This window comes from Delphinus delphis, chromosome 12 (genome assembly GCF_949987515.2).
Source record: "Delphinus delphis chromosome 12, mDelDel1.2, whole genome shotgun sequence".
NCBI classification, from domain to species: domain Eukaryota; kingdom Metazoa; phylum Chordata; class Mammalia; order Artiodactyla; family Delphinidae; genus Delphinus; species Delphinus delphis.
In genome coordinates, this window is record NC_082694.2 from 16,322,083 (window position 1) to 16,343,269 (window position 21,187).

The following is a 21,187-nucleotide window of genomic DNA, read 5'->3' on the forward strand; positions in this document are numbered from 1 at the left end:
AAAATTAAAGACAAAGAAAAATTATTGAAAGCCACAAGGAAAAAATGACAAATAACATACAAGGGAACTCCTACAAGGTTAACAGCTGATTTCTCAGCAGAAACTCTACAAGCCAGAAGGGAGAGGCATGATATATTTAAAGATGTGAAAGGGAAGAACCTACAACCAAGATTACTCTACCCAGTAAGGATCTCATTCACATTCACCAGAGAAATCAAAAGCTTTACAGACAAGCAGGAGTTAAGAGAATTCAGCACCACAAACCAGCTCTACAACAAACGCCAAAGGAACTTCTTTAAGTGGGAAACACAAGAGAAGAAAAGGACCTACAAAAACAAACCCCAAACAATTAAGAAAATGGTAATAGGAACATACATATCGATAATTACCTTAAATGTGAATGGATTAAATGCTCCAACCAAAAGTTACAAGCTCACTGAATGGATACAACAACGAGACCCATATATATGCTGCCTACAAGAGACCCACTTCAGACCTAGGGACACATACAGACTGAAAGCGAGGGAGTGGAAAAAGATATTCCATACAAATGGAAATCAAAAGAAAGCTGGAGTAGCAATTCTCATATCAGGCAAAATAGACTTTAAAATAAAGAATGTTACAAGAGACAAGGAAGGACACTACATAATGATCAAGGGATCAATCCAAGAAGAAGATATAACAATTATAAATATATATACACCCAACATAGGGGCACCTCAATACAGAAGGTAAATGCTAACAGCTATAAAAGAGGAAATCAACAGTAACACAATAATAGTGGACGACTTTAACACCTCATTTACACCAATGGACAGATCATCCAGACAGAAAGTTAATAAGGAAACACAAGCCTTAAGTGACACATTAGACCAGACAGATTTAATTGATATTTCTAGGACATTCCATCCAAAAACAGCAGATTACACATTCTTCTCAAATGCACACGGAACATTTTCCAGGATAGATCACATCTTGGGTCACAAATCAAGCCTCGGTAAATTTAAGAAAATTGAAATCATATTAAGCAACTTTTCCAATCACAACACTATGAGATTAGAAATCAATTACAGGGAAAAAGCATTAAAAACACAAACACATGGAGATTAGACAATGTGTTACTAAAAACCAAGAGATCACTGAAGAAATCAAAGAGGAAATAAAAAAAAACCTAGAGACAAATGACAAAGAAAACACAACAATCTAAAACCTATAGGATGCAGCAAAAGCAGCTCTAAGAGGGAAGTTTATAGCAATACAATCCTACCTCAAGAAACAAGAAAAATCTCAAATAAACAATCTAATCTTACACCTAAAGGAACTAGAGAAAGATGAATTAACAACACCCAAAGTTAGTAGGTGAAAAGAAATCATAAAGATCAGAGCAGAAATAAATGAAATAGAAATGAAGAAAACAGTAGCAAAGATCAATAAAACTAAAAGCTGCTTCTTGAGAAGATAAACAAAATTGATAAACCTTTAGCCAGACTCATGAAGAAAAAAAGGGAGAGGGCTCAAATCAATACAATTAGAAATGAAAAGGAGAAATTACAATGGAAACTTCAGAAATATGAAGCATCATAAGAGACTGCTACAAGCAACTCTATGCCAATAAAATGGACAACCTGGAAGAAATGGAAAAATTCTTAGAAAGGTATAAGCTTCTAAGACTGAACCAGGTAGAAATAGAAAATATGAACAGATCAATCACAAGTAATGAAATTGAAACTGTGATTAAAAATCTTTCAGCAAACAAAAGTTCTGGACCAGATGGCTTCACAGGTGAATTTTATCAAACATTTAGAGAAGAGCTTACACCCGTCCTTCTCAAACTCTTCCAAAAACTTTCAGAGGAAGGAACACTCCCAAACTCATTCTATGAGGCCACCATCACCCAGATAACAAAACCAGACAGATATACTACAAAAAAAGAAAACTACAGACCAATATCACTGATGAATATAGATGCAAAAATCCTCAACGAACTACTAGCAAACAGAATCCAACAACACATTAAAAGGATCATACACCATGTTCAAGTGGGACTTATCACAGGGATGCAAGGATTCTTCAATATATGCAAATCAATCAGTGTGATACACCACATTAACAAATTAAGGAATAAAAACCACATCTCAATAGATGCAGAAAAAGCTTTTGACAAAATTCAACACTGATTTATGATAAAAACTCTCCAGAAAGTGGGCATAAAGGGAACCTACCTCAACATAATAAAGGCCATATACGACAAACCCACAGCAAACATCATTCTCAATGGTGAAAAACTGAAAGCATTTCAACTAAGACCACAAACAAGAGAAGGATGTCCACTCTCACTACTATTATTCAACATAGTTTTGGAAGTTTTAGCCACGGCAATCAGAGAAGAAAAAGAAATAAAAGGAATACAAATTGGAGAAGAAGAAGTAAAACTGTCACTGTTTGAAGATGACACGATACTATACAGAGAGAATCCTGAAGATGTCACCAGAAAACTACTAGAGCTAATCAATGAATTCGGTAGAGTTGCAGGATACAAAATTAATGCACAGAAATCTCTTGCATTGCTATACACTAACAATGAAAGATCAGAAAGAGAAATTAAGCAAACAATCCCATTCACCATCACAAGAAAAAGAATAAAATACCTGGGGATAAACCTACCTAAGGAGGTAAAATATCTGCACTCAGAAAACAATAAGACACTGATGAAGGAAATCAAAGATGACACAAACGGATAGATATACGATGTTCTTGGATTGGAAGAATCAATATTGTGAAAATGACTATATTACCCAAAGCAATATACAGATTCAATGCAGTCCTTATCAAATTACCAATGGCATTTTTTACAGAACTAGAACAAAAAATCTTAAAATTTGTATGGAAACACAAAAGACCCTGAATAGCCAAAGCCATCTTGAGGGAAAAAAACGGAGCTGGAGGAATCAGACTCCCTGACTTCAGACTATACTACAAAGCTACAGTAATCAAGACAATATGGTACTGGCACAAAAACAGAAATATAGATCAATGGAGCAGGATAGAAAGCTCAGAGATAAACCCACGCACCTATTGTCAACTAATCTATGACAAAGGAGGCAAGGATATACAATGGAGAAAAGACAGCCTCTTCAATAACTGGTGCTGGGAAAACTGAACAGTTACATGTGAAAGAATGAAATTAGAACACTCCCTAACACCATACACAAAAATAAACTCAAAATGGAGGAAAACATAAGAAGAACACTCTTTGACATAAATCACAGCAAGATCTTTTTTGACCCACCTCCTAGAGTAATGGAAATAAAACCAAAAATAAACAAATGGGTACCTAATGAAACTTAAAAGCTTTTGCACAGCAAAGGAAACTATAAACAGAACGAAAAGACAACCCTCAGAATGGGAGAAATTATTTGCAAAGGAATCAACAGACAAAGGATTAATCTCCAAAATATATAAACAGCTCATGTAGCTCAATATTAAAAATACAAACAACCCAATCAAAAAATGGGCAGAAGACCTAAATAGATATCTTTCTGAAGAAGACATACAGATGGCCAAGAGGCACATGAAAAGCTGCTCAACATCACTAATTATTAGAGAAATGTAAATTAAAACTACAATGAGGTATCACCTCACACTGGTTAGAATGGCCATCATCAGAAAATCTACAAATAACAAATGCTGGAGAGGGTGTGGAGAAAAGCCACTTGCACTGCTGGTGGGAATGTAAATTGATACAGCTACTATGGAGAACAGTATGGAGGTTCTTTAAAAAACTAAGAATTACCATGTGACCTAGCAATCCCACCCTATGCTTATACCCAGAGAAAACCATAATTCCCAAAGACACATGCACCCTAATGTTCACTGTAGCACTATTTACAATAGCCAGGTCATGGAAGCAAGCTAAATGCCCATCGACAGACGAATGGATAAAGAAGATGTGGTACATATACACAATGGAATATTACTCAGCCATAAAAAGGAACGAAATTGGGTCATTTGTAGAGACGTGGATGGACCTAGAGACTGTCATACAGAGTGAAGTAAGTCAGAAAGAGAAAAACAAATATCGTATATTAATGCATATATGTGGAATCTAGAAAAGTGGTACAGATGAACCAGTTTTCAAGGCAGAAAGAGACACAGATGTAGAGAACAAATGTATGGACAACAAGTGGGGAAAGCGGGGTGGTAGTGGTGGTGGTGGGATGAATTGGGAGGTTGGGATTGACATATATACACTAATATGTATAAAATAGATAACTAATACTGAACATGGGAAAAAAATAAAGAAATGATTTAAAAAAAAGAAAAAAAAGAAAGGCAACCTACTGAATGGGAGAAAAAAAAAAAAGAAATTCCTGCAGGTGCAGGGAGCACAGTACGGTGTAAGCCCCCCAGCAAACCAGCACAACCATCTAGTGATGAAACAGGCTGCTGCGGTTGAACATTAGGCAAAATAGTTGGCTTCCATGGCGGGCTAGGAAACCACTTTCCCCAGCTGGTCTACTGGGACTCTCCTCTGAGGGCCTAACAATAGCAACCACAGAGCTGGTGACAGTTTAAAATGTAGTGACACTTAAGACCATGGCCCTGGAGCCATGGAGTATGTACCTCTGCAAGACTTCTAATTTCTATATGAAATATACACAATTACATGGTATGAGACCACAGGGCACAGCATACCACAGTGTTTTCTAGTTGAAAGTGGATGCTTTATTCTGAGGACCAGGTAGTAGAACCACTTATTCCAAAAGGACTTCTTTTCTCTTCAGGTTCTCATTACTGGTATAATCACCAGGGCTTTGACTAACAAGACATGATAATTTAAAATTATAACTCTCAACTAATAGGACATGAAGCACTTAGAAACCATCAAAGACACAAGATTGAGGCAATTAGGAAGCCTTTGAAGGTAAGAGTGGCATTGAAATTAATTATTAAACTTAACCTGCAAAGATCCAAAGCTCAGTTTTAGAACACAAGCCATCCTATGACATGTACAAACCTTCACCATTCTGCAGGATTTCCAGAATCAACCTTGAAATTTAACAAATGAAAGCAGGATGGTTGTTTTAAATTACTAATATTTTGGTCCCAGTTGACAGGAATAACATGGTGCCTTTTGTCCAAACACGACGAGTTGTTCCCAGAATTACTTAACCTTTCAGCCTCTACCTCTTCCCACTTTCTTTGCTTCTGTGTTTATGAGGATCCATCTAGCCTTTTTTGCTTCAGATCTGTCCCTAACTGTCCATCACTAGGCTTCTCCTATAAGTATTTTTTCTTTTGTGTTCTACTTCTAGCTACCTTGTTTAACTGGTCCACAATATAGAAACATAATTTTTATTTGATTTATTTATTGAAGAGTATTTTATTTTTTCTAGTCTTTATTTAGAAATCAAATGAACATATTAGGATCCCAGAAATTCTGGTTCATGTAGCTTTTAAACCACCGCACTTACTAGGTATATTCAGGTAAATAAACATTCATATGAGAAGTAGAAGAATAATTACTAAAAATAGCAATAGGGCTTCCCTGGAGGCGCAGTGGTTGGGAGTCCGCCTGCCTATGCAGGGGACAGGGGTTCGTACTCCAGTCCGGGAGGGTCCCGCGTGCCGCGGAGCGGCTGGGCCCGTGGGCCGTGGCCGCTGGGCCTGCGCGTCTGGGGTCTGTGCTCCGCGGCGGGAGGGACTGCGGCGGTGAGAGGCCCGTGTACCGCAAAAAAAAAAAAAAAAAAAAAAAAAAAGCAATAGAACACAGAACTTCAAATCAGTACAGGGGAAATAAAAAAAAGAATGTGGACAATTCACTTGAAGGCAAGAAAGAAGAAATAAAAATGAAGCAAAGTAAAAGCCTGCCATGGGAAAAATCCCTACAAAATAAGATGATAGATGTAAATCCAAATAGATCAGGATTCTTCAGCCCTGCCACTACTGCCATTTGGGGCCAAGTGGTCATTTGTTGTGGAGGGTTGTTCTGAGCATTGCAGGATGTTTAGTCACATCTCTGGTTTCTACCTACTAGATACCTGCAGCACCACCCCAGTCATGGCAACCAATAATGTCTTCAGATGTTGTTGAATGTCCCCTGGGGAACAAAATCTTCCATAGTTGAGAGCCACTGAAATAGATCAATAACCATCCTTACAATAATTGGATTAAAACTTGCCTGTTTAAAAAGAGAGACTCTCACATTGCTCAAAACAGCAAAATCCAACTAAAGATACACCGAAAACATGACGATGACACAAAAGACTTGAAAAGGAAGTGTGTAGAAATATATAAAGGGGGAATACTAATGAAGATAATCCTGCTGTAACAATATTAACCCTAGAAAATATATTTTAAGGCAAAAAGCACTATTCAGGGTAAAGAGGAATATTATTTAATAAAAAAGGAATAATTTGCTAGAAAGAGAGTAATCCTAAATGCATTTATAATTAACAGCATCAGTTCCACAAGATATAATGGGAGAAATTCCAGAATTACAAAGAGAAATTGTCAATCATAGTGGTGAGCCTTACAGATTTAGTATAAAAGACAGTAAAATAAACACCACAATTAATAGGTTTGAACTAAAGATTACATATCTTTAGTTCAAAAGATTACATATCTTTTGCATCCAAGAAAAGACACACATGGAACATTTTACATAAACTGAAGTATAAATAAATTACAAACAAGTTCATGCAAACCATGAGTATAATTTCTACAATGTAAGTAAATTATAAACAATAAAAAGCACCCCCAAATCGTAAATGCGTTTGAATTAAAAAGTATACTTTTAGAATCAAAAGGGCTACAGAGTAAAACTTTTGGGGAAAAAGTAACATAAAATATTATAATTAGAGCAGGCATAACCTCTGGGGAAGAGGGAAAGGGTCCTATGAAGGAGTATAAGGGGATTCTGTGATGCTGGTACTGGTCTATTTCTTGACTTGGGTGGTGGCTCATAAGTATAGTCGGTTTTTGATAATCAAATTGCTGATTCTGATTTGTGTACTTTTCCATATGTATGTTATCCATCAATAAAAAGTTAAAAAAAAAAAGTATGGGATGCAGCTAAAGCAATACCTAGAGGTAAATGCATCTTTTTAAAATGGGTATAATAGTAAACATGAAATATTGAAAATTCATGGACCAAGCATTCAACTCAAGAAATTGGGAAAACAAGTAATTCACAATTTCTTAATAATGAAGACATTTCCTAATGAAAAATATTGATATTGCAGAAGAGGTTAAAGGAGACCTTAAAGTTAGGATTCACAAGCTTGTTTACAACCCCATATAGCAGAGCCTTTTTGACGTCTTACCTATGCGTATGGAAATAGGATGTAACACTATGTATTGTGTAAGTCCTTTAAAAACTGGAAATTCTTCTTCTAAGTCACAGCATGCGAACCACATGGCAGTAAGCAGCCAGGGAACTTCAGGCTTAGGTGGGCGTTCCTATTAGAAGACAGAAAGAACAGAAAGTTGTCACAAAGACAACCACAGAATATGCTTTCACCTTGTCTAAGTGAAAAATCAAGCTCTAATAGAATGTTAAAAATAACCATTTACCCAGGACAAGTATAAGATATAGTGAGATAGAAATGGTGTTGAGTCAATTCTATTTGTTGGCCTTTGAACAGAAGTACAGCTGATGAAACTTTCCATGTTGACATATGCAGAGAGCAGTTGATCTGGTGAAAGGTTAAAATAAAATTTGTAAAGTCTACTTCTAGCCTGTCCTCCAATATGTCACACCAGTCTCTCCCCACCCCTCAAATATTCTTATATTAATGATTTTTTCCTAGAGAACTAGTTTTTAAATCCAGTTCCCAGATGTTCTCACCTCTAGGAGATAGGAAAAGTTGAGTAGTATAGCAAAATCAGTAGCAAGACAAGTGAACATCTCATTCCAGCTGGGCTAAGTGTGTATACATCTAATCATTTCATATATTCCCAGAAATTTCTGGGAAAAGTATTGTGCCATCTGGCAATATTCCATGAAGCCTTTGCATGTGGCTAAACAGTTTAAAAAGAGACAGGAAAACAGCTGTGATTGTAGACTGAAACTTGTTCTTTGAAAATTTCATGAATATTTGCCTGAGGTTTTATACCACATTTTTAAATGGCTTTATTGAGATACAATTCATATACCATGCAATTCACCCATTTAAAGCATACAATCCAATGTATTTTAGTAAATTCACAGTTATGTGTAACCATGACCACAGTCAATTTTAGAACATTTCATCTCCTCAAAAACCCCCATGTATCCTTTAGCAGTTCCCCTCCCATCTGCCCATGCCCTCTAGCCCTAAGAAACTGAAACTAGTTCTTTGAAAATTTAGTACTTTGAAACAAAACTTTGAAAGTTTGGTACTGCTTTCTGTCTCTACCCATTTGCCTCTTCTGAATACTTCATATAAATCAAATTTTATAATATGTGGTCTTTTGTGGCTGATTTCTTTCACTTAGCTTAATGTTTTCAAGGTTTATTCATGTTGTGGTATGTATCAGTACTTCATTCCTCTTTATGATTGAATGATATTCTGTTGTTATGGATATACCACATTTTGTTTACCTGCTCATCAGTTGATGGACTGGCTTGCTTTAACCATTTTGGCTATTACAAATAGTGCTGCTATGAATATTCATGTCTAAGTTTTTGTGTGAACCTATGTTTTCATTTCTCTTTGATATATACCTAGGAGTGGAATTGCTGGATCATGTGGTAATTCTACATTTAATTGCTTGAGGAGCTGCCAGACTGTTTTCCAAAGCAGTTGCACCATTTTTCATGTTTGTTAGCAGTTTATGAGGGTTCTGATTTGTCCACATGTTCACCAACACTTAGTATTATCTGTCTTTTGATTCTAGCCATTCTAGTGGGTGTGAATGGCATCTCCTTATCATTTTGATTTGCATTTCCCTGATAAATAATGAGGTCAGACATCTTTTCATGTGCTTATGTATATATTTGGAGAAATATCTATTCAGGTCCTTTGGCTATTTCTAAGTTGGGTTGTCTTTATTATGGATTCATAAGAATTCTTTATCTATTCTAAATACAAATCCTGTAACATCTTAATGTTTTCGAGGTTTATTCATGTTGTAGTATGTATCAGTACATCCTTGTCAAATCAGTTGACCATAGACTCATGGTTTTATTTCTGGACTTTCACATTTGATTCCATTTACCCATATGTCTATCCTTATGCTAATATGTTGCTGTCTTGATTACTGCTGCTTTGTAGTAAGCTTTGGGATTTAGATCTCTTGTAATCCTGTATGAATTTTAGGATCAGTTTGGCAATTGCTGAAAAGAAACCAGTTAGAATTTTGATAGGGATATCACTGAATCTGTAGATCAGTGTGTGGAGTATTGCCATCCTAACAATATTAAGTCTCCAATCCATGAACATGGGATATTTTCCTATTGATTTAGGTCCTCTGATTTCTTTCAGCCTGTTTTGTAGTTTTCAGAGTATAAGTTTGAACTTCTTTTGTTAAATTTATTTCTAAGTATTTTATTATTATTGATGCCATTGTAAATGGAATTGTTAGTTTCACTTTATATTGTTCATCGCAAATGTAAAGAAATCCAAATTAATTTTGTACGTTGATCCTGTATCCTGCAACCTTGCTGAGCTTGTTTATTAATTCTAATAGTTTTTTTTTAAAGTAAATTCCTTAGTGTTTTCTATGTACAAAATCATGTCATCTGCAAATAGAGATAGTTTTACTTCTTCCTTTCCAATCTGGATGCCTTTCATTTCATTTTCTTGTGTATCTGTCCTGGCAAGAATTTCCAGTACAATGTTGAAAAGAAGTGGTGAGAGCAAACATCCTTCTTGTTTCTGATCCTTGGCGGAATGCATCCAGGCTTTCACTATTAAGTATGATGTTAGCTGTGGGTTTTTGTGTATGCTCTTTATCTGGTTGAAGAAGTTCTCTTTTATTTCATTTGTTAAGTGTTTTTATGATTATTAGTTATGTGATTCTGGAAAGGTCTTTAACCTCTCTGAGCCTTTGCTTGAAAAACCTGTAAACACAGCTGTTAACAAGAATACTGTGAAGGAAGAAGGGTGACAATGCCGGGAAGGGCTTAGCTGAGTGACTGACCAACAGTAACAGAGTGAGGTGGGTAAGAGGGCAAGCTCTACAGACTTGACTGCAAGGGTTTGAATCCTGGTTCCAAACCCTAATAAGTGTGTGATCATGATGAGTTACATCATCTCTTTGTGCCTAATTAACTTATCTTCAGACTAGAGATAAAATTAGGAACTCACCCAACAGGAATACTGAAATAAATAAATGAGTAGATATACATAAAACACATAGAAAACCCTATATAACTATTAACTGTGATTATGAAGTTAAGACAGTGTTAAGCAAGGATTAACAGAATATGTATGTATACGGGGTGGGTGGGGGTCAGGAAAGAAGGACCATCTGGTGTAGAGGTCTTCTTTGGGCTTGTCCTGGGAGTGCAGGGTGCTGAGAGTCAAATGAAAGCACAAAGTCCAATGTCCCAGTGTTACTCTGAGGCTCAAATACTGGCAAACAGATGCAGGTGTCAGGTCTGTAGGGGCCAAGGGTAGGGCTCGAGATTGAAGACAGAGCCAAGAGTTTAGAGCTGGACTGGATGGACTTGCAGGCAAGAGTTGGGGGACTGTGCCTCAGTTCTGTGGGCCACCAGGTCTGTGGTACATGGGTGAGTTAGGCCAATTTGAGGGGCTGGGGCAATTTAGACAAATATTATGGTATGACAGAAGTCAACAATCAAGTTCTAGTCCTTCCCGTGCTTTATAATGAAAGATGGGTCCAGGCAAGAGGGGGTCATTGTTTCACAAACAGTGTGGCCAGATCTGTGAATTACAACTTTTATTGGATTTCAACTCTTCCCATTTGTAAGATGGTCAACTTTTCAAAACACGTCCCCATCTACTAGTTCACTGGTTACTCCCAACATCTCTTTTCTACAGGTGAGGACATTGCTGCACAAAGAGGTCAAATGTTACCAACATTATATAGTGACTAAAGACAGAACTAAATTATAGTCTGGGTCCCTGACCCCTAGCAGGCCACACAGCTGAATGTATAACCTTCAGCCACCAGAGTCACCGTGGAGCATTGGTAGGTGCTTGTGGGCTCTATCTAATAACATTCACAATCTAATCTTGACACAGATACCTTTTCCAATCCTGCAGAACCTCGGAGAAAGAAATTCCATTCAGCATCAGTTAAGCTTCCTTGCTGACGCATGATCTCAACACAGAGCATAAAGCTGTAGACGAGTTTATGTTGTTCAAAAAGTCCTCTCGAGACATTGACATAAGCCGTTAGGAGAGTCTGTTCTAGTAGAATTTCCATGCGCTGCTGTAGATCATCTGTCCTCACAGAGGTTTCGATTGTTGTATTGAACAACTGTGAAAGAGAACTCAATCAGTGTCTCTGAGTTAATTCAATTTCATGGAGGAAAAAATATCCCTGCTCCTCACCCTGACTGCCCCAAATTCAGTGAGTAAATAGCAGCACAGGTGGTGAATACTGTACCATGAAAAAGTCCAGAATTCATCCCAAATTGACACATTTATATGTAATATTTATTTTGTGCACTCCTCTTTCTCTCCCCATTTTCCAGAAATGGACCAGTGCCAAATTCTTGACTATTGAAAAGGCATAATATTGACTTTGGACAGAAAATGCAAAATAAAGGTGAGCTGGCAAAACGAGTTTCTCATATCCTCCACTCACATTTGATAATCACTTTGGATGCGAGGTGTAAGGACTAGGTAAGGTCATGCCCTCTTCTTGGCATTTTCCTAAGATAATTCTTAGGGTGTGGGAAGAACGTGTAAGAATTTTCTTTGAAATTTAAGAGGAACCAGCTTTAAAGAAGACTTCCACCCTGCTTCCCACCTGGAAATTTTGGGAACAGGCCTCCTCCCCAAAAGGTGACTCACATTACAAGGATATCAGGAAGGCAGCAGAGATGGTGGCATGGAAGGCTCAGGTGAGAGGGATAGAGGCAGCCCCACCCATTTCCTGCCACTTCCAAGTAGCACAAGGGCAGGGGGAGGGGAGATCCAGAAATTCCCAAGGGTCTTGAGCTGTGTGACAAATCTGAGCAGAGCCTGAACTCAGGGGCTTGCCTGCAAGTCATGGCCAAGGGGATCTTGCAGCAGAGACTGGGGTCTCATGAGGGATGAGAGGACCATGCTTATGGCTTCGGCCTTGAGGATCCACAGCACAAGGGGCAAAGGTGCCAGGTGAGGAAGGGCTGCCCAATTCATTGGTCACCTTGAGAGGGATCGAGATGCATTGCTCATGGCGAGATCAGACAGATTGAAGCAGATTGGACACTGGAGACCAACTGAGGGCCAACGCAGATCAAGGTCAAGAACCGTGCTTCACAAGCCCCTAAAAATGCTGCACTGTCCTTGTGCAGGCCTCCTTGTACCACCCCCAACTCATTCTGCTAACAGGGTGGAGCACAAGGGGAAAGGATCTGACTGTCTGTCTCCTCACCCAAAGATAGGCCTCCATTCCCTAAAATTAAAAGGGCTTGGAGGAAGCATTCACTTATTCTAGAGAACTGGGAAAGCCTTGTTAATTCTCTGGAAAGTTTGGTCAACAAAGAATAATGGAGTTGTTACTTTAATACACTTAGAAGCAAAGAGTTTTCTTTAAGAACCTGACAAGAGGCAGAGAGTTTAAAGTCCAGTGAAGACCTCGTAAGTTCGGTGCCAAAATAAAACATGGCGAATCTTGACACACTCTAAATAACTTTAGTGTGAAATGGAATTATGGATGGTTTGGTAGAGGATGTCCTGGTCAAGGCTGTCACCTACAATTGTGTTTTGGGTTTCTAGTTTCCCTTCCAAATAGCAAAACTCCAGTGTTTTGATGATTCATCCTATAACCCTTTTTCTGTTGGCTCAAGATATTTTCAGGGCAACTTCATTTTTAATTCTTGAAGGAGATTTTTAAAACCTTGAAAAGCATGAATTCCAAAGCACCCAGGATGAGAAAAGTGTTATCAAAGTCATTTAGATAGCATTAAAGGATTTACTAATCTTTACCTTGCTTGTTTTAATACCCACCAACTAAAGGAAGAGGCGTGAGAACGGCAACCCCTGCCTTTAGGAACTGAGCTGTGACCCGAGTAGAAATGGCTTCTAAAGGCTGCCACAGCAGATGCACTTCTCGTTGGAAGAGAGCCCAGGTGTGCCTATACAACATGCCTCTCACTTCTCTCAATTCTTCATTTCCGTTCTCTCCTGCAGCTCCTATTGCTGCCGGCCCCCTGACCACCAAACAAGACATCTAGAGGAAAAACCAAGCTTGGTCTAGTATGTAAAAATTGTTTGAATATTTCAACAGCCATTTCTAATGGAGGGATGCAAACAGCCTCTTCACTCATGAGACACTCGTGATGTGTCATATGGTGCTAAGCGCCACGGGGGGAAGCAGGGTTGGGTGAGACTTCCTTCCTGCCTTCCGGGAGGTCAGACTTCAGCAGGAGAGAAGAGCCCACCACCCCAAGCAGAGTGGTGGAAGTTCCACATGAGGCATTCACAGGTGCTGGAGAAAGACTGCTGCAAATTGTTTGCTACTCCTTCCATGGAGAAGTGGAGCCTAAATTCCCTCCTCTCGAATCTGGGCTAGCTTTAGTGACTCCATTGACCAAGAGACTATAGCACAAGTGGTGCTGCCTGACATCCAAAGATAGGTCAGAAGAGGCCTCGTAGCTTCTACCTTGGCTTCTTAGGACATTTGCTTTTGGGAGCTGCCCTCTTGGGGCAGCCCTGTTGTGAGCACCCAAACCACATGGAGAGGTGACTGTAGGAGTTGACATCCCAGCCACGTAAGTGACCATTTTGGACATCCAGCCCCAGAAGACTGCAGCCTTATCCACAGGCTTCACTTAATGAGAAGGTGGCACTTAATCTGGGAGGGAGGGCATTCTAAACAGAGAGGGTCATAAACACAGAAGCATCTGGGGAGTCCAGGGAATGTGAATGGATCCATTTGGCTGCTGGCAGAGGACTAGTGGGAAATGTGGCTCTAGAGACAGAACAGGGACAGGTTGGATGTGGCTTTGGAACCTGAACTGTGTTTGATGGGCAATGTCTGTGAAAATCCATTTTGGATCCCCAGAGTACAGAGCAGTGTTTTAAAAACATGAGGCCTGGGCTGGCCTGGCCTCCGGAGTGAGAGCCAGCACTGACTAGAGGTATAAGGGCATGTAGCAGGAAGTAAAGATGTGTGGCAGGGAAAGAGGATCTATTTACAATTATTACTGTTTTCTACTGTGAGTGGTGTGTATGGAGACGCCTTTGAATTGTATTGTGGGTGTGAGCACATAATGATTAAAGAAGCCAGAGTGAGCTAAACTGCTCTGCACAGAAAAGGGAACAATACAGACAAGAGGGGAATGGGAGCTGGTAGATGGGAAACAGCCAGAGAGGCCGTGTGGGGGATGGGCTGAGAGAAACTCCGGAGGTGAACAGAGGGGACCCCTGTGGATGCTTGATACATTTTGCTGTGTGATGAGTGATGCAAACTCTCTGTCTCCCCTGGAAATCTTCGGGTAAACTGACATTGCTTGCCAAAGTTTTGTGACATTGAATTTGCTTTGGGGAGATACTAGAATGCTGCCTAAAAGAGGATGAGAGCAGGGAGACCTTCAAGATGGCGGAGGAGTAAGACGTGGAGATCACCGTCCTTCCCACAAATACATCAGAAATACATCTACATGTGGAACATCTCTTACAGAACACCTACTGAACGCTGGCAGAAGACCTCAGATTTCCCAAAAGGTGAGAAACTCCCCAGGTACCTGGGTAGGACAAAAGAAAAAAGAAAAAACAGAGACAAAAGAATAGGGATGGGACCTGAACCTCGGGGAGAGAGCTGTGAAGGAGGAAAAGTTTCCACACTCTAGGAAGACCCTTCACTGGCGGAGACGGGGAGTGTGCAGGCGTGAAGATTCGGAGCCACGGAGGAGAGCACAGCAACAGGGGTGCAGAGGGAAAAGCGGAGAATATTCCTGCACAGAGGATCAGTGCCAACCAGCACTCACCAGCCTGAGAGGCTTGTCTGCTCACTGGGATGGGTGGGGGCTGGGAGCTGAGGCTCTGGCTTCAGAGTTCAGATCCCAGGGAGAGGACTGGGATTGGCTGTGTGAACACTGCCTGCAGGGAGCTTGTGCACCACAGCTAGCCAGGAGGGAGTCCGGGAAAAAGTCCGGACCTGCCTAAGAGGCAAAAGACCATTGTTTCTGGGTGTGCAAGGAGAGGGGATTTGAAGCACTGCCTAAATGAGCTCCAGAGACGGGCGCAAGCTGCGGCTATCAGTGTGGACCCCAGAGACGGGCATGAAACACTAAGGCTGCTGCTACAGCCACCAAGAAGCCTGTGTGCAAGCACAGGTCACTATCCACACCTACCCTCCCGGGAGCCTGTGCAGGCCGCCACTGCCAGGGTCCCATGATGCAGGGACAACTCCCCCAGGCGAACACATGGCATGCCTCAGGCTGTTGTAACGTCATGCCAGCTGCTGCCGCCACAGGCTCGCCTCGCATCCCATACCCCTCCCTCCCCCCAGCCTGAGTGAGCCAGAGCCCCCTAATCAGCTACTCCTTTAACCCCGTCCTGTCTGGGCAGGGAACAGATGCCCTCAGGCGACCTACACGCAGAGGCAGGGCCAAATCCAAAGCTGAACCCCAGGAGCTGTGAGAACAAAGAAGAGAAAGGGAAATCTCTCCCAGCAGCCTCAGGAGCCATGGATTAAATCTCCACAATCAACTTGATGTACTCTGCATCTCTGGAATACCTGAATAGACAATGAATCATCCCAAATTGAGGTGATGGAATTTGGGAGCAACTGTAGACCTGGGGTTTTCTTTCTGCAACAATTTCTTTCTGGTTTTATGTTTATTTTAGTTTAGTATTTAGAGTTTATTATCATTGGTAGGTTTGTTTACTGATTTGGTTGCTCTCTTCTATTTATATATATATATATATTTCCTTTTTCTCTTTTTGTGAGTGTGTATGTATATGCTTCTTTGTGTGATTTTGCCTGTTTAGCTTTGCTTTTACCATTTGTCCTAGGGTTCTGTCTGTCCGTTTTGTTTTTTAGTATAGTTTTTAGTGCTTGTTATCACTGGTGGATTCGTTTTTTGGTTTGGTTGCTCTCTTCTTTCATTCTTTTTCTTTTTACTTTTTTTATTTTTAATAATTTTTAAAAATTTTATTTTAATAACTTTATTTTATTTTATTTTTTCTTTCTTTCTTTCTGTCTCCCATTTCTTCTGAGCCGTGTGGCTGACAGGGTCTTGGTGCTCCAGAGACCTCCCGGTTCCACATAATATCAAATGGTGAAAGCTCTCCCAGAGATCACCATCTCAAGGCTGAGACCCAGCTCCACTCAACGACCAGCAAGCTACAGTGCAGGAAACCCTATGCCAAACAACTAGCAAGACAGGAACACAACCCCACCCATTAGCAGAAAAAACAAGATTGAGCCTCATCCACCAGAACACAGGCACCAATACCCTCCACCAGGAAGCCTACACAACCCACTGAACCAACATTAGCCACTGGTGGCAGACACCATAAACAACGGGAACTACGAACATGCTGCCTGCAAAAAGGAGACGCCCCCACCAAACACAGTAAGTTAAGCAAAATCAGAATTTAGAGAAACACACAGCAGATGAAGGAGCAAGGTAAAAACCCACCAGACCAAACAAATGAAGAGGAAAGAGGCAGTCTACCTAAAAAAGAATTCAGAGTAATGATAGTAAAGATGATCCAAAATCTTGGAAATAGAATGGAGAAAATACAAGAAATGTTTAACAAGGACCTAGAAGAACTAAAGAGCAAACAAACAATGATGAACAACACAATAGGTTAAATGAAAAATCCTCTAGAAGGAATCAATAGCAGAATAACTAAGGCAGAAGAACAGATAAATGACCTGGAAGATAAAATAGTGGAAATAACTAGCACAGAGCAGAATAAAGAAAAAAGAATGAAAAGAATTGAGGACAGTCTTAGAGACCTTTGGGGCAACATTAAACATAGAAACATTCGAATTATAGGGGTCTCAGAAGAAGAAGAGAAAAAGAAAGGGACTGAGAAAATATTTGAAGAGATTATAGTTGAAAACTTCCCTAATATGGGAAAAGAAATAGTCAATCAAGTCCACAAAGCACAGAGAGTTCCATACAGGATAAATCCAAGGAGAAACATGCCAAGACACATATTAATCAAACTATCAAAAATTAAATACGAAGAAAAAATATTAAAAGCAGCAAGGGAAAAACAAATAACATACAAGGTTATTAACAGCTGATCTTTCAGCAGAAAGTCTGCAAGTCAGAAGGGAGTGGCAGGACATATTTAAAATGATGAAAGGGAAAAACCTACAACCAAGATTACTCTACCCAGCAAGGATCTCATTCAGATCTGATGGAGAAATTAAAACCTTTACAGACAAGCAAAAGGTAAGACAATTCAGCACCACCAAACCAGTTTTACAACAAATGCTAAAGAAACTTCTCTAGGCAGGAAACACAAGAGAAGGAAAAGACCTACAATAACAAACCCAGAACAATTAAGAAAATGGTAATAGGAACATACATATCGATAATTACCTTAAATGTAAATGGATTAAATGCTCCCACCAAAAGACATAGACTGGCTAAATGGATACAAAAACAAGACCTGTATATATGCTGTCTACAAGAGGCCCACTTCAGATCTAGGGACACATACAGACTGAAAGTGAGGGAATGGAAAAAGATATTCCATGCAAAGGGAACTCAAAAGAGAGCTGGAGTAGCACTTCTCATATCAGGAAAAATAGACTTTAAAATAAAGACTATTACAAGAGACAGAGAAGAACACTACATAATGATCAAGGGATTGATCCAAGAAGAATACATAACAATTGTAAATATTTATGCACCCAACATAGGAGCACCTCAATACATAGGCCAAATGTTAACAGCCATAAAAGGGTAAATCGACAGTAACACAATCATAGCAGGGGACTTTAACACACCACTTTCACCAATGGACAGATCATCCAAAATGAAAATAAATAAGGAAACACAAGCTTTAAATGATACATTGAACAAGATGGACTTAATTGATATTTATAGGACATTCCATCCAAAAACAACAGAATACACTTTCTTCTCAAGTGCTCATGGAACATTCTCCAGGATAGATTGTATCTTGGGTCACAAAGCAAGCCTTGGTAAATTTAAGAAAATTGAAAGCGTATCGAGTACCTTGTTTGACCATAATGCTATGAGACTAGATATCAATTACAGGAAAAAATCTGTAAAGAATACAAACACATGGAAGCTAAACAATACACTACTTAATAACCAAGAGATCACTGAAGAAATTAAAGAGGAAATCAAAAAATACCTAAAAACAAATGACAGTGAAAACACAACGACCTAAAACCTATGGGATGCAGCAAAAGCAGTTCTAAGAGGGAAGTCTGTAGCAATACAAGCCTAGTTCAAGAAACAAGAAACATCTCAAGTAAACAACCTAACCTTACACCCAAAGCAATTAGAGAAAGAGGAACAAAAAATCTCCCAAAGTTAGCAGAAGCAAAGAAACCATAAAGATCAGATCAGAAATAAATGAAAAAGAAATGAAGGAAACAATAGCAAAGATCAATAAAATTAAAAGCTGGTTCTTTGAAAACATAAGCAAACTTGATAAACCATTAACCAGAATCATCAAGAAAAAAAGGGAGAAGACTCAAAACAACAGAATTAGAAATGAAAAAGGAGAAGTAACAACTGACACTGCAGAAATACCAAGGATCATGAGAGATTACTACAAGCAACTATATGCCATAAAATGGACATCCTGGAAGAAATGGACAAATTCTTAGAAAAGCACAACCTTCCAAGACTGAACCAGGAAGAAATAGAAAATATAAACAAACCAATCACAAGCACTGAAATTGAGATTGTGGTTAAAAATCTTCCAACAAGCAAAAGCCCAGGACCAGATGGCTTCACAGGCGAATTCTATCAAATATTTAGAGAAAAGGTAACACCTATCCTTCTCAAACTCTTTCAAAATATAGCAGAGGAAGGAACACTCCCAAACTCATTCTACAATGCCACCATCACCCTGATACTAAACCCAGACGAAGATGTCACAAAGAAAGAAAACTACAGGCCAATATCACTGATGAACATAGACGTAAAAGTCCTCAACAAAATACTAGCAAACAGAATCCAACAGCACACTAAAAGGGTCATACACCTTGATGAAGTGGGGTTTATCCCAGGAATGCAAGGATTCTTCAATATATGCAAATCAATCAGTGTGATACACCATATTAACAAATTGAAGGAGAAAAACCATATGATCATCTCAATAGATGCAGAAGAAGCTTTCAACAAAATTCAACACCAATTTATTATTAAAACCCTGCAGAAAGTAGGCATAGAGGGAACTTACGTCAACATAATAAAGGCCATATGTGACAAACCCACAGACAACATCATTCTCAATGTGAAAAACTGAAATGATTTCCTCTAAGATCAGGAACAAGACAAGGTTGCCCACTCTCACCACTATGATTCAACATAGTTTTGGAAGTTTTAGCCACAGCAATCAGAGAAGAAAAAGAAATAAAAGGAATCCAAACCAGAAAAGAAGAAGTAAAGCTGTCACTGTTTGCAGTTGACATGATACTATACATAGAGAATCCTAAAGATGCGACCAGAAAACTACTAGAGCTAATCAATGCATTTGGTAAAGTAGCAGGATACAAAATTAATGCACAGAAATCTCTTGCATTCCTATACACTAATGATGAAAAATCTGAAGAGAAATTAAGGAAATACTCCCATTTACCATTGCAACAAAAAGAATAAAATACCTACGAATAAACCTACCTAAGGAGACAAAAGACCTGTATGCAGAAAACTATAAGACACTGAGGAAAGAAATTCAAGATGATACCAAAGATGGAGAGATATACCATGTTCTTGGATTGTAAGAATCAACATTGTGAAAATGACTATACTACCAAAAGCAATGTACAGATTCAATGCAATCCCTATCAAATTACCAATGGCATTTTTCACAGAACTAGAACAAAAAGTTTCACAATTTGTATGGAAACACAAAAGACCCCAAATAGCCAAAGCAATCTTGAGAAAGAAAAATGGAGCTGGAGGAATCAGGCTCCTGGACTTCAGACTATACTACAAAGTTACAGTAATCAAGACAGTATGGTACTGGCACAAAAACAGAAATATGGATCAATGGAACAGGATAGAAAGCCCAGAGATAAACCCACACACATATCACCTTATTTTTGATAAAGGAGGCAAGAATATACATTGGAGAAAAGACAGCCTCTTCAATAAGTGGTGCTGGGAAAACTGGATAGCTACATGTAAAAGAATGAAATTAGACATTCCATAACACCATACACAAAAATAAACTCAAAATGGATTAAGGACCTAAATGTAAGGTCAGACACTGTAAAACTCTTACAGGAAAACATAGGAAGAACACTCTATGACATAAACCACAGGAAGATTCTTTTTGACCCATCTCCTAGAGAAATGGAAATAAAAACAAAAATAAACAAATGGGACCTTATGAAACTTAAAAGCTTTTGCACAGGAAAGGAAACCATAAACAAGACATCAGACAACCCTCAGAATGGGCGAAAATGTTTGCAAATGAATCAACAGACAAAGGATTTATCTCCAAAATTTACAAGCAGCTCATGCAGCTCAATATCAAAAAAACAAACAACCCAATCCAAAAATGTGCAGAAGACCTAAACAGACATTCCTCCAAAGAAGATATACAGGTTGCCAACAAACAAATGAAAGAATGCTCAACATCATTAATCGTTAGAGAAATGCAAATCAAAACTACAGTGAGGTGTCACCTCACACCGGTCAGAATAGCCATCATCAAAAAATCTAGAAACAATAAATGCTGGAGAGGGTGTGGAGAAAAGGGAACCCTCTTGCACTGTTGGTGGGAATGTAAATTGATACAGTCACTATGGAGAACAGTACGGAGGTTCCTTAAAAAACTAAAAATAGAACTACCATACGACCCACTACTGGGCATATACCTTGAGAAAACCATAATTCAAAAAGAGTCAT

General features: G+C 39.1%; 1 protein-coding gene across 1 annotated transcript in view; it reads right to left on the bottom strand.

Moving 5' to 3' along the window:
* Positions 1-21,187, bottom strand: part of DNAH6 (dynein axonemal heavy chain 6) — a 289,189-nt gene that overhangs the window by 56,896 nt on the left and 211,106 nt on the right. Inside the window, exons 60-61 of the mRNA XM_060027729.1 lie at positions 11,197-11,430; positions 7,326-7,461 (exon numbers count right to left, since the gene is read on the bottom strand). Of these exons, the coding sequence (XP_059883712.1) occupies positions 7,326-7,461; positions 11,197-11,430 (370 nt within the window). The remainder of the gene's footprint in view (positions 1-7,325; positions 7,462-11,196; positions 11,431-21,187) is intronic.